Consider the following 14725-nt stretch of genomic DNA (forward strand, 5'->3'; position numbering starts at 1 on the left):
AGAGGAGTCTTGCACTATCTGACTACTCCCTTTTCCTTTGCTCGTGGTCACCCAACAACTTTCTGCCCATAGCCTCTGTGTGACCACCTCACTAAAACTGAGATCTATGACACTCTCAGCACCTCAGATGATCCTGGGTTTAACCTCAACTCCATATATCCAGCTCCTTCACATAGTCAGTCAGAAGCTGCAGCAGGACACACTTCCCACAGGTGAAGTCCTCATGGATATTGAAGTCTTCATGTCCTAAGTGCCATCTGTATTCTCCAGGGCTAAAAAGAAAATACAACTAACCTTATCTGAGCCATGCTCACTGAAGCCATACGAGTCTTTTAACTTACTACCCAGACACCAGCCCACTCTCACAATGGCTGTTCATTTACAGCCTACTTCTGTTGGCTAATGTGAATGGATTTCTCAAAAGTTTTATGAGCCAAGCAGAAGGGCTCTTTTTTCAGCTTCTCATTGCTGCTTTGCCTCCTGCCTCTCAGGACCTTTATAAGCTTCCTACCGTTGCTTTTCCTCCTGCCTCCTTCCTTGAATCTTTCAATGAAAATGACCTTTCATTCTTCTAAACTTGAGAGGAAATGTCCTGTCTCTCTATTCTCCCCACACAGAACCTACCCCCACCCAGCCAATACCTCCTTCCTCTGAAATCAACTGCAATCCTACTATTGCAAGTATATCATCCCTTACGTAAGAAAGCCAGGTGTATACAATATCCCAATTGCAAACTCAGTGAGGCCCTGTATAGCTGCAAATTGTGTGCAAATTCTTACAATGAAAGTCATTCAGCCCATTTGCCACTTTGCCTGTTAAACCTGCATGTTTGCTTTCTCACCATTTGAAAATTACTCTGCTTTTCTTTATTTGTCTACATAATTAATGACTTTACACTTCATCTGTCAACTCATCGTTCATTCTCTTCATAAGTTCCAATCACCTTGAAAGCTCTCTGCACTCTCTTCACAACTCATACTGCCAGCCAGCTTTATATCACCATCTCGGTATATTTATCCAAATTATTGATAAAGATTGCAATTTTTTTGGAACAGAACATACAGCAATGAACTATACAGCACAGAATCAAGCCTTCTGCCAATAATTTTAAACTAGCATTTAAATACCTAACTATCTAATCCCTTCCACCTACACAATGCCCATATCCCTCTAAATGGAAGTGGATCATATGCCTTTCGTGCTTTAAAAACTTATTTATGAGCATCTCAAGATTTGGAAAATCTGAGATGTAATTATTGAAAACATATTTTAAATAAAGTATGAATCATTGTTTTGTACAGCTTTATAATAAAGAATATTTAATCTAGTTCTTGATCTCATAATCACTTGTAATCTTTCATTACCACAAAGTATTTGTAGGGAAGCTTCATGAGAAAAAAATTTGCAGTTGATTAATCTTTAGTTTTTGCATTATTAAACAAGAAATACAATCAAAAGCAATATACTGCAAACAATGAAAATTTTAGTAGAACAGGCTACACCTGTGGTGAAGAGATTAGAGAAAATATGTCAATGTTAGAGGACTTAGTGCAGTTCTGGTTGCAACTCTATTGGAAGGATTGGAGGAACTGCTTTTCCCACAGAGTGGTGAATCTGTGGAATTATCCTCTCAGTGAAGCAGTACAGGCTAACTCATTAAGTATATTTAACACACAGTTGGACATATTTTAGCATAGGAGGGGAATTAAGGGTAATAGGGAAAAGGCAGGTCGGTGGAGCTGAAGTCCACGGCCAGATATGCCACAATCTTATTGAATAGTGGATGAACTTTTTAAAAGCTATTATTAATGCTTTTTGAGATAGTGATTTAGATGCATATCATATTTTTTACTGAGTTAAGTACTGTATGTAATTAGTTTTGCTACAACAAGTGTATGGGACATTGGAAAAAAGTTGAATTTCCCCATGGGGATGAATAAAGTATCTATCTATCTATCTATGAAGCTCAGTGGGTCAGGTGACCTACCTCTGCTCCGATTTCTTATGTTCTTATATCAAGATGTGATTACACTGGAGAGAGCGCAGTAGAGTTTCACCAGGATGTTGCCTGGATTGTAGCTCTTTAGGTATGAGAGATTATTTAGGATGGTCTTGTTTCCTCTGGAGCAAACGAGAATGAGGGGTGATGATAGAAGTAAACAAGATTATGAAACACAAAAATATGATAAGATTGTTAAAGTGCTTTTTGTACACAAGTGGTATCAAAGACAAGAGTGTGAGGTTTAAGGTGAGAAGAAGCTTTTTTGTTTGGAAAGGGAATTGGAGGTCAAGTGTTTTTTACAAAGAGAGTTGGAGGATATTGAAAACATGCTGCCAGAGGGGGTGGTGTAATCAGATACAATTAATATGTTGAAAAGTCATTTAGACAGATAGGCAAGGCATAGAAGAATATGCCCCAATGCAGACAAAAGGGATTAGCGTAGACGGTGGGGCAGGGGGAATCTGTATAGATATAGTGGAACAAAGGGCCTATTTCTGTGTTGTACGACTCTATACACATGCAACATAAACGTGCAAACTATCCTGACTCACCTTAGAAATTTTCTTCTCTTTTTGGCTGAATCTTCTGGGGTTTTTAATAGCTTTCTCTTTTCCTTCTCAGGTGTCCGTAGAAATGCTTGTGCACATTTCAACCAATCACTTGCTGACCTGACGGAGCGCTGACTACATCCAGATTCACAAGCAGATGCATTTGGCTGTATAGAAATAGGTGGAGTGGACTTTTCTACTTGATCCTGTTCAGCTGTGCAGTCACTATCAGATGAAATTTCTAAAATATCTTCTGCTACCTAAAACAAGAAAGATTCAAGTTACCTATACATGATTCCATTTTAAATCTGTCACTATCTTGGCAAAGGAAAGAATCTGATTGAAGAAGTGTCTCACTTGTTGTCATACCAGAGATCCTTTTACAAAATAGACAGGAAATATTCCCAGAACTGAGCTACATTCATGACCACCATACTTCTACTTTCTCACGCACACTGCACACAATTAAGCATTAAATATGTACCATGACTTGAAAACTTACTTCAGTTTATTTTTCATGTCAGTGACAATACTGTACTCTATTTTCATTATTGCCTTCTCATTACTCGCAAAAGTTTAAATAGTTTTCTGAAGACACATTTTAACTCTGGCTAAAATATTAAGCCCTAAACTTAAAGTACATTGTACAGAAGTATATTGTAAAACATTGTAAAAGGAGGAATCAAAGCAAAAGTGTTATATATACTCAATTCATTTCCTCAGCACCATGAAAAAATAAGGACATCTCCAATTACACTCCTTCTGCTTAAGCGCAATGTTATACTGGTAGGAGAAGACCCTGGAAACGATCAATACTAACTCCAGATCACGTGAAGTTTCCTGGCATTCTTTCTGATGATCACTTATTTATTATCCTTGTTCGTTTGATGGATCAGTACTTTTCTACACTATAAAACTCTTCTTCAAAAAAGATAGTGCTGAGCTGCAATCTCTGTCAAAACAGCAGTTAGACTTTGATGAACATTGAAAGGTACAGCACAGGAACAGGCCCTTTGGCCCACAATGCTGAGCCAAACCAACTAAATTAGTAATCAAATGGGTAGCTACTTAATCTCTTCTGTATATACAATGTTCATATTCTTCCATTTTCCCTCACATTCACTGTCAATCTGAACATCTCTGAAAAGTTTCTAATGTTTCTACTAATCAAACCCAACCAATGCTTTCCAGGCATCCACCACTCTCTGTGCAAAAATCTTGCCCCTCACATCTCCTTTGAAGTTACCCCCGTTCACCTTAAATGCATGTCTTCTGGTATTAAACACTTCAACCCTTGGAAAAAATATTGTCTCTCTACTATAGCTACGCCTCTCATAAACTTATGAACCTCTACCAGATCTGCCATCAGCTTTCTCCGCTCCAGAGAAAAAAAAACACAAATTTGTCCAAACTCTGATTATAGCACATGTCCTCTAATCCAGACACATCCTGGTGAACCTCTTCTGCACCTTCTCCAAAGCTCAACATTCTTCACCAGAACTGTACACAATACTCCTGATGCAGCTTAACTGGAGTTTCATGAAGCTGCAACATCACTTCCTGACTTTACAACTGAATGCCTCAGCTAACAGACACACTATCAACCTGTGTAGCCACATTCACAGAGCTATGAACTTGGACCCAAAGATCCTTCTGCTTATCAATACTGTTAAAGATCTTGCCCTGTGTACCATCCGGTTTCTAAATGGACATTGAACGCATGAATATTATCTCACTATTTTTTTTTTAATTTCTGTTTTTGCACTAATTATTTTAATTTTAACTATTTAATATACACATATATACCAACTGTAATTCAGTTTTTTAAAAATTATTTACCATGTATTGCATTGTACTGCTGACATAGTTAACAATTTCATGACATATGTTGGTGATATTAAATCTGACTCTGATTCTATACGTCTCTTGTATATTTGATTTACCAAGCTGCAAAATTTCACATTTGGCCGGGTTAAACACCATCTGCTATTTCTCAGCCCATATCCACAACTGATCTAGGTCCTCTTGTATTCTATGCAAGTCTTCTATGCTGTCCATAACACCACCAATTTTCGTATCATCTGCAAACTTACTAACCCATCCATCCATATGTTCATCCAGGTCATTGAGAAACATCACAAACAACAGAGGTTCCAGTACAAATCCCTGTGGAAAACCATTAACAACAGACTTCCAGCTAGAATAAGTCCCTTCGACCATTACCCTCTGTCTTCTATGGGCAAGTGAATTCTGAATCAAACCGGCCAATTCAGCAAAGATCCCATGCACCTTAATCTTCTGGATGAGCCTCCCATGAAGGATCTTGTCAAACACCTTACTAAAATCCATGTATACAACATCCATAGCTCTACCTTGATCAATCGCCTTCGTCACCTCATCGAAAAACTCAACGAAGTTAGTAAGGCATGATTTGCCACGCACAAAGCCACGCTGGCTCCCCCTAATTAGGTCATGTTTTCTAAATTCCCTTAAATCCTATCCTTAAGAATTCTCTCCAGTAACTCTCCTACCACTGTTGTGAGACTCAGCAGTCTACAGTTTACAAGATTACCCAAGATTCCCTTCTTGAATAATGAAACATTAACTACTTGCCAGTCCTCTAGGACCTCACCTGTGGGTGGAGGGGAGACAAAAATATTGATCAAGGTCCTGCCAATCTCTTCTCATGCCTCTCTCAATAACATGAAGTATATCCCATCAGGACCTGGGGGCTTATCCACCCAAATGGTCTCTAAAAGATCCAACACTATCTTTTCCTTTACCTCAAAATGTCCTAGTATATTGATACGCTCAGCACTGATCTCCCTAATATCCACACCTTTCACCTTGATAAATGCTGACGTAAATTATTCATTAAGGTTTTTACTTACATTCTCCACAAACGTCCCTCCCCCCCTTTATCCTTGAGTGGTCCTACCCTTTCCCTAGTTATCCTCTTGCTCCTGACGTATATATAGAATAGTTTAGGATTCTCTTTAATTCTACTTGCCAAAAACTTTTCATAGACCCTCCTGGCTTTCCTAATTCCCTTCTTGAGTTCTTTTTTCTGGGCTTCTTTATAATCCTCAAGGACTCTGTTTCATTTGACCTTCTTAAGCTTTACATTATTTCCTTTTTCTTCTTGACTAAATTAATCACTTGTCATCCTAGTCCTTTCTTTTTCTGGAACATATCTGTCTTGTTCTCCATGCAGTTGGTCTTTAAACACCTCCACATGTCGGATGTGGACACGTCCAAAACCAGCTTTTCCCAATGAACTCTCCCTAGTTCCTGCCTAATGCTCCCATAATTTGCATTGCTCCAACTTAATACCCTCCTGCAAGGTCCAAACTTCTCCTTATCGAGAGCTATCTTAAAACTTAAGGAGTTGTGGTCACTGTTCCCTAATTGTTCATTCCATGATGGTTCGGTCACTTGGTCAGGCTCATTACCCAACACCAAGTCCAGCACAGCCCCTCGTCTTGTTGAACCATCTTTTGCACACAATTGCCGAGCTCCCACCACCAACGTTGTGTGATTATCATCTGGCCTAAAAACTTGATTGGACCAGCCACTTTGTTGCTGTAATACAAGATTCCGAGATCTAAAAGTGTGATGGACTATGTTTGTGGAATGAGCTTCCTGTAGAAGTAGTAGAGGCCAGTTCAGTTGTGTCATTTAAGGTAAAATTTGGATAGGTATATGGACAGGAAAGGAGTGGAGGGTTATGGGCTGAGTGCGGGTAGGTGGGACTAGGTGAGATTAAGAGTTCGGCACGAACTAGGAGGGCCGGAATGGCCTGTTTCCGTGCTGTGATTGTTATATGGTTATATGTTTAACTTTAGTCTGTCAATGCAGCTGCAGCAACACTCAAACCACTGTGCTCGATCAGCACCACATCTACCACCTAAACATTCACTCTCATCAGAAAACCATCTGTAAAATCAGCATCAGAATCAGGTTTATTATCACAGGCACGTGACATGAAATTTGTTAATTTAGCAGCAGCAGTTCAATGCAATATATAATATAACAGAGAGAGAAAAAAATAAATAAAATGAAACATAATAATAAATAAACAAGTAAATTAATTGAATATATTGAATAGATATACTATTGAATAGATTATCAAGGTGCAAAGGAACTTGGGAGTCTTTATGAAGATTCCCTAAAAGTTAACTTGCAGGTTGAGTTGCAACAAGGAAGGCAAATGTAATGTCAGCCTTCACTTCAAGAGGACCAGAATACAAAAACAAGGATGTAATGCTGAGCCTTTATAAGACACTGATCAGCCTGCACTTGGAGTATTATAAAGAGTTTTGGGCTTGTTTTTAAAAGATGTGCTGACACTGGAGAGGGTCCAGAGGAGGCTCACAAGAATTATCCCAGGAATGAAACAGTTAACATATGAGTAGTATTTAATGTCTCTGGGCCTGTTCTCAATGGAATTTAGATGAATGAGGGGGGATTTCATTGAAACCTATATTAAAAGGCAGTGATGCAATGGATGGAGAGGATGTTTCCTACAGTGGGGGAGTCCAAGACCAGAGTGCACAGCCTCAGAATAGAGGGACATCCATTTTGAACAGAGATGAGGAAAAATTTCTTAACCAGTGTGGTGAATCTGTGGAATTCATTGTAACAGAGAACAGTGCAGGCCAAGTCGTTGTGTATATTTAAGGTGGAGGTTGATACATTCCTGATTAATCAGGAATTAAGGAGGCAAGAGAATGGGGTTGAGAGGGATAATACATCAGCCATGATGGAATGATGGAGCAGACTCAATGGGCTGAATTGCCTAATTCTGAACTATGTCTTATGGTCTTACAGAGTGAAAAGCCAGTCTTACATTCTGTTTACTCAGATGAAATCATTACACATTTCATTAAGCTAGAAAAAAGTAAAATAATAACTATACAGGATAAAGTGCAAAAGCTACTGAAGAAGTAAGAATCTGTCGTACTGAGTTCAAGACTCTGATCACAGCATGACAGAAGTTGTCCTTGAGCATGCTGGTACATGCATTCAGGCTTTTATATCTTCTGCCCGATGACAGAGGGGCAAAGAGAGAAGGATGGGTGCCTTTGATTATGGTGGCTGATTTACTGAGGCATCAAGGTTAGACAGAATCTATAAAGGACAGGCTAGTTCCTGTAATGTACTGAACTGCGTCTACAATTCTCGGCAGTTTCTTGTGGTCACGTGCAGAGCAGTTGCCATATCAAGCTGTTATGTATCCAGACAGAATACTTTCTATGGTGCAGTGAAAAAAAATGGTAAGACTCAACAGGGACATGCCGAGTTTCTTTAACCTCCTGAAAAAATTGAGGCACTAATGAGCTTTCCTTGTCATGACATCAATGTGGTTGGACCAGGACAGGCAATTAGTGATGTTCACACTTAGGAACCTTAAGCTCTCAACATATGCACTGCTCCCCTTTCTGAAGTCAATGGCCAGCTCTTTTGTTTTGTTGACACTGAGGGAAGGGTGGTTGTCATGACAACATTTCACTAAGATCTGAAGATACTAATATGGTTTACAAATCATTTAAAACTAATAGAATTGTCTTTACTGGAACCTGCAATAAAAACAGAAAATTCAGTCAAGCAGATTTGTGGAAAGAGAAACCACTTAATGCTCTTGCACACACCTCTTCTTCAATTTATTACACAAATGCTGCTTGAATGACTACGTTCTTCCAAAATAATCTGTTTTAATTTTCAAAAAATCCTGGGTTTCAGAAAATAGAATAAATGCTCATTGGAATTTTTCAATTCTTTAGATAACACTAATTAATTACCAAACATGTTTCATCCAGTATTTCCCATTATCAAATGCCCCAGAAAGGCATCAATCAACATAAACAATGGTGGAGAAAACAAAACAATATTATCTTGGATCTGAGTAACCCCTGGTTGTGAGAAACTACTTTAGGAACACATGCTATCAACCAGCTTTCAACTGAAGAGAACAGAATCCACAAAAATGTAATATGCACAAGGTTATAGTAAACCCACAAACTATGGAATTCTTGAGGTAATAACTGAAGTACCGTAAGTGACAATGGCAGCTCAGTACATTTATCTCCTTTGTCATAAGGCCATTAGGTAAAACTCCAAGTATGATTTATTTTTTAAAAAGTCAATTAATATTGCGAGCTTAACCAGTAACACAGAGCATTTGGAGAAGATGAATACAAAGTTTTTGGCTGAAAATACATAAGGGTCTACAAATAGCCCACAGTATCAACAAGCAACTAGTTCAGTGAATCTATAAACATATATATATAATTCTATATCTACATATACTGTATATCTATATATCTATCTATATAGACACACACACACTCCACAGTCAATCTAAACCTTCTCTCCAACATAGCTCATGACCCTCCATTTTTTTTACATCCACCTGCATATCTTAAGAGTCTTTTAAATATCCCGAAATATCCCTATTGTATCAGCCTCTACTGCCACAGCAATGCATTCCAGGCATCTACAACTCTCCAAAAAAAAAACTTAGCTCTGACATCTCCCCTAAGCATTCCTCCACTAACCTTAAATGAATGTCATTACTGCCCTAGGAAAAGGTGCTGGCTGCCCAGTTGATCTATACTACTCATAATTGTATACATCTCTATTAAGGCACCTTATCCTCCATCACTCCAAACAGAAATGCCCTAGCTAATGCAAACTTTCCTCCTAAGACATGTTCTCTAAGGCAGGCAGATTTCTGGTAAATATCCTCTGCACCGTCTAAAGCTTCCACATCCTTCGTATAATGAGGCAACTAGAACTGAACACAGTAATCTAACTGCAGTCTGAGCAGACTTTAAGTGACATATTAATTTCTTGTGAGAGGATCACCAAGATTCTTGTGAGAATGACCTGCTGAGCACTTCCAGCATTGTGTTTATACTTCATGCTTCCACCTCTGCAGTATCTTGTATGTCATAGCTCCTTTTTGTTTTGTTAACATTCACCTTCTTACATCTCCTTTCAACGTAATTAACAAGTACTTACTCCTTCTCTCAACTGGCACCAACATCACATGAGTCATTCAGTCTTCCCTGATCCCCAACCTATCATTTGTTTCCTTCACACTTCCCCTTATCTATAACTTAGAACAAGCTTGAATCAAACAGTATTATTTTTCATTTCTGATGAAAGGTTATCAACATGTGACATTAACTATTTCTCCCTCCATAGCTGCTATTTGATTGAGTATTTTCAGTTCTCTGTTTTTTTAAAATTTATGGGCAATGCCCCATAAGCTCCCTGTTTCTACTTCCTGAACAATTAATTCCAGCATCCTCCCAACAATTAATGTCAGGCTTTTGTTCCACTTCTTTGTTCATTCTTTCATGAGCATCTAAGTACTTCCAACTTACTATTTCAGATTCATTTATTCTTCTTTGAAGACAAACACAAAATACACTTAATACCTCAACTATTTATTTATTTTCCAAAAATAATTTTTCTTGCCTGTTTACTTCATTGATAACAGACTCCAACAATTTCCCAATTAAGTAGTGTCAATCTAACTAGTCTAGTTTTTGATCTCCTCTTTCCACCTTTCTTGAATGGCCTGTAGTCTTCCAAAAGAATGAAATTATGTCAACTGCAGTGTAAGCTTTACATCAAAATGCATTGGCCCTAGTACTACAAGTAAATGCCAGTAACAACTGCTAATATTTTCCTTGGTAGATGCAGGCAAGTATTGAACTTCAGCACATCCATGTTCAAATGAAGAAATGTTGAACAAGTTGATTTCAGCCATTGAATCTATCAGTATATTCTGTCATTGGATATTGCTGAGGAACATGTTCATGGATCATGGGCCACTTCCAATACAAATGTCACAGCTGGGAAAACCTCAGTTAAGAATAAGATAATTTGCCTATTTATAAATATTGTACTTGCAGTAAGAACTTCAATTATTTAAAAATGTTGGATTTCAGTCTATTTTCCATTGCTTATTTCTGGGTGTCAGGGAAATCTAATATATTGCAGAAGCTGCATAATTTCAACAGGTGGTAAACTTGTGGTTGTGGTTTTGTAGTCTGTCACATTTACTCTGCCCATCTATGTAAATTGTTTGATTGCCTAATTTCATGGCAAAACAGAATGAGTCAGTCAGGTATGGGACATTATAGGTCAAAATGTTTGGCTTGAACTAGGTTAAGAAAGGGATAATCAGCAAGATGAGTGATAAAGACTATTCAGTAAAATCAAACAAATATGTTCATGTTGTGATATTAACCTTACTGTAGGTTGTCATGTAATCTGGCTAAGTAAACCTCATGGCCAAAAGCAAAAGTGCTCTTGGTTGATGATTTGCAACAAGGGCGTCATGGTAGCATTGCAGTTAGCATGACACCATTACAGCTCGGGGTGTCAGAGTTTTGAGTTCAATTCCAGCATCCTCTGTAAGCAAGTTTTACGATCTTTCCTGTGTGGGCGTGGGATTCCACACAGTGCTCCAGTTTTCTCACACAATCCAAACTAAGTTAACTGGTCATTGTAAATTGTCCCATGATTAGGATCCGGTTCAATCAGTGGATTGCTGGGCGGTGCAGATTGAAGGCCCTACCCTTTGCTGTATCTTGAAACAAATAAATAAATAAAATTATTGGTTTTATTACATTTCTTAACATATGGATTTGTTAAATTCAGTGATTCAATGAAAACCAGGCGCAAGATAGCAACTCTCTACGTGATGAAAATTCACAATCTTGGTATGTCAGGTCACTTTGGTAACATTTTAGAACATTGGTATTCCTGAGTACTGTTCCTTGCAAGAAACAATACAATCACATTGGGAGAAAAGAATTTAATAGATAACTGAATACATCATAAAAAAGCTAGTTAGTTTAAAGAATTATAAATTTAAATAATGTAAAAAAAAACTTTTTGAAAGTCAGCCCATGAGCCTCTGGATCCAGCACATCATTCTCCTTAACTGCCTTCATTACAAGATCCTACCACGAAACACATCTTCTTCCTTCCCCAACCCTCTGCTTTCCGTAGGGATCGCTCTCTCCATGACTCCCTCATCCATTTGTCCCTCCTCACTGATCTCCTTCCTGACACTGATCTCTGCTGGTAGGACAAGAGCTACATCTACCCCTGAACCTCCTCCCTCACCACCATTCAGGGCACCAAACAGTCCTTCCAGGTGAGCAAGCACTTCACCAAAAAATTTGTCAGAGTTATCTATTATATCCAGAGCTCCCAGCTCATCAATGAGACCCAACAGAGATTGAGGAATTGCTTTATTGAACATCTTCGCTCTTCAAACACAAAATATAGGATGTTCTTGTGTCCACCCATTTCAATTTGACATCTCATTCTCATTCTGGCATGTTGATACATGACTTTCCATTTGACTTGATGAGGCCACACTCAGGCTGAAGGAGCAACACCTCATAGCCTCCAACCAACCCGATGGCATGAGCATCAATTCCTCTAACTTCCAGTTATTTCTCCCCCTCCCCTTCTCTCTTTCTCTGTTCACCATTCTGGCTCCCCTCTTATCCCTTTTCTTCTCTTCAAATGTCTATCACTTCCCTCTGCTGACCCTCTTTCCCTTTCTCCGATGGTCCACTGTCCTCTCCTATCAGATTTCTTTTTAGTCAACCCTTTACCTCTTCTACCTATCACTCCCAGCTTCTTACATAATCACACCACCTCCCCAGCCTGGTTTCATCTACCACCTACCAGCCTTCCCCTCCTCTCACCTTCTTATTCCGGCTTCTTCCCCCTTCCTTTCCGGTCCCGATGAAGGGTCTCGACCCTAAATATCAACAGTTTATTCATTTCCATTGATGCTACCTGGCCTGCTGAGTTCAAGTGATTTCAAGATTTCCAACACTGCCAAATTTCTTGTGTTAATGAACAAATGTGCAGACACAGCTTCCACATTTTTGAAAAATATTACCAAGCTGTGAAGAATTAAGAAATGAAGAAAAATAATCTCTATTGTCATAGAGTAGCACCTTCACAAAAAAGGTTGCAATCAACATAAAAATTCGAAAAGACTTGGTTGGTGATGCAAATGGCACTCTTCTTCAGATCTTTTGTGTATCATTAGCATACAGGCCACAAACATGCTGCTTTGGTAACATCAGCACTAGAAATGAGACCATTTTCCCATTTGTTTGTGAATGCTTCTTTGCCAGACAGGTGGTGGATGCACTGGATTTGTCTAGATTCAATCTTAACTCTGTGCTATACAGGCTGTTCCCAGGCTGTAACAAGACAAATATCAGTTGCTGCTGAAAAGCTAGCAACGTAATAAAAATTGCCATTTGGTATGTGCAAAATGCACTGACACTGCAGAACAACGTGCTGTTTGTGACGGTGCTGCAAAGTGACACACTCAAAGGCACAGGAATATGTGCTAAGGATTGTGCTGAACCTGGGTGTAGTCACTGTGAAGGCTGCGTGAGAAGGCCACAGTTTGGGATTTCTCTGCCTTCGCACACAAATCAATTCAAACTTGTGTTAGGACCCGACAATTTTTTTTTAAGATTGTAAATTGATGACAAAAGACGATGCACAAACATTAAGAAACGGAAGTAACATTTGTTATCCAAACATTAACCTGAATGTTTTATATTACATCCGATCATTTAAAAAGCACTCTTGAAAAAAAACTCAAAAGCGTCTACGTTTTATGAATATATTTGCCAAGTCCTTCCTTTTCATTACATAGTTAAGCTCCCCAACTAATCAGCCAATATGCATTGTAGGAGAATGAACTACATTATCCTTTGGCTTCAGACCAGCAACAGACGTCACCAAATGACAGCCTGGAACACTATGTTCTTGGCAAACAAACAAAAATGTGTTTAAACATATCACTGGGTAAAAGAGTCAATGCAAGAAAGCATTTTTAAAACTAAGATAATAAGAATACAGTTACAGACTTCAAAATACGAACAAAATATGGTCAAACTAATGCATTAAGTTCCTCCTCCATCATTCCAGCCACCAGATTATTTAACTGCTTAATTACTCCTCCCTTCACACTGTATGACGATGTACCTGGAAATTTTAGACCTCTGCTAGAAATTATGTAGGACAGGGAGTGATCAACCACAAGCCCAAGCCCCAGAGTCATTTCCTGTCAAATTTAAAAAGGCAGAGCAATTCACCTTTGAAAGCAATAAGTCAAGGCATAAACTGAACAAATAAAACTACCAATATCAGCAGCTATAAAAATCCTTTGTACACATCCAATTGAAAGTGAACCACTACACCACAAAATAATTATTTCACATGTGTAATTAATATAGTTATTTAACTTTGGCTGTTATTTCATGAATCTAAACCTCTACCAAAAATGTTCAAATTAACTAACTCCATCCAAAGTAAATGACAAAGCTAATCTATTACTCCCACTTTTTTTTCAAACATTTGGCGACCTTTAACATGGTTACTATATTATACCTCACCAACTTTTATTCTGATAGGTAGGATCACCTATTTGGTTCATTTTTTTTTAATCAACTATGTCAAAGCTAGGGTGGGTGGCACTGTTCTACAGTGAGTAGAGCTACTACATGCAACACATGTTCAATCCTGATCTTCAATGTTGGCTACGTAGAGTTTACACATTCACTCTGTAACCAAGTGTGTTTTCTCACCTCCACAAGTTTCTCTTCCCAGTTCCACATATAAGATTATTAAGGGATTGGAGACGCTAGAGGCAGGAAACATGTTCCCGATGTTGGGGGAGTCCAGAACCAGAGGCCACAGTTTAAGAATAAGGGGTAGGCCATTTAGAACAGAGTTCAGGAAAAACTTTTTCACCCAGAGAGTTGTGGATCTATGGCAGTGGAGGCCAATTCTCTGGATGCTTTCAAAAAAGAGTTAGATAGAGCTCTTAAAGATAGCGGAGTCAAGGGATATGGGGAGAAGGCAGGAACGGGGTGCTGATTGTGGATGATCAGCCATTATCACATTGAATGGTGGCGCTGGCTCGAAAGGCCAAATGGCCTACTCCTGCACCTATTATCTATTGTCTATTGTCTCTACATTCCTTAAAGATCTACACCTGTCCTCCTGTTTCCATTTGCATCTTGCTATTAAGCAGGTATTATTAGTTTCCTCATGGCTGCTGATGTCACCTAGATTTACCATCCATCACTTTCAGTATGTCCCATGTCTT

The 14725-nt window shown here is 38.7% G+C and overlaps 1 protein-coding gene and 1 long non-coding RNA gene across 4 annotated transcripts in view; one reads left to right on the forward strand and one right to left on the reverse strand.

The window, feature by feature from the left end:
• LOC140726447 (uncharacterized) overlaps window positions 1–3045 on the forward strand; it is a 73504-nt gene extending 70459 nt beyond the window's left edge. The window contains exon 3 of the long non-coding RNA XR_012098635.1: window positions 2624–3045. This is a non-coding gene — a long non-coding RNA (uncharacterized lncRNA). The remainder of the gene's footprint in view (window positions 1–2623) is intronic.
• spidr (scaffold protein involved in DNA repair) overlaps window positions 1–14725 on the reverse strand; it is a 266484-nt gene that overhangs the window by 206876 nt on the left and 44883 nt on the right. For all 3 annotated transcript variants that reach the window (XM_073042799.1, XM_073042789.1, XM_073042809.1), the window contains exon 6: window positions 2554–2810. In XM_073042799.1, the coding sequence (XP_072898900.1) occupies window positions 2554–2810 (257 nt within the window). The remainder of the gene's footprint in view (window positions 1–2553; window positions 2811–14725) is intronic.

This window comes from Hemitrygon akajei, chromosome 1, assembly GCF_048418815.1.
Source record: "Hemitrygon akajei chromosome 1, sHemAka1.3, whole genome shotgun sequence".
Classification (NCBI taxonomy): Eukaryota; Metazoa; Chordata; class Chondrichthyes; order Myliobatiformes; family Dasyatidae; genus Hemitrygon; species Hemitrygon akajei.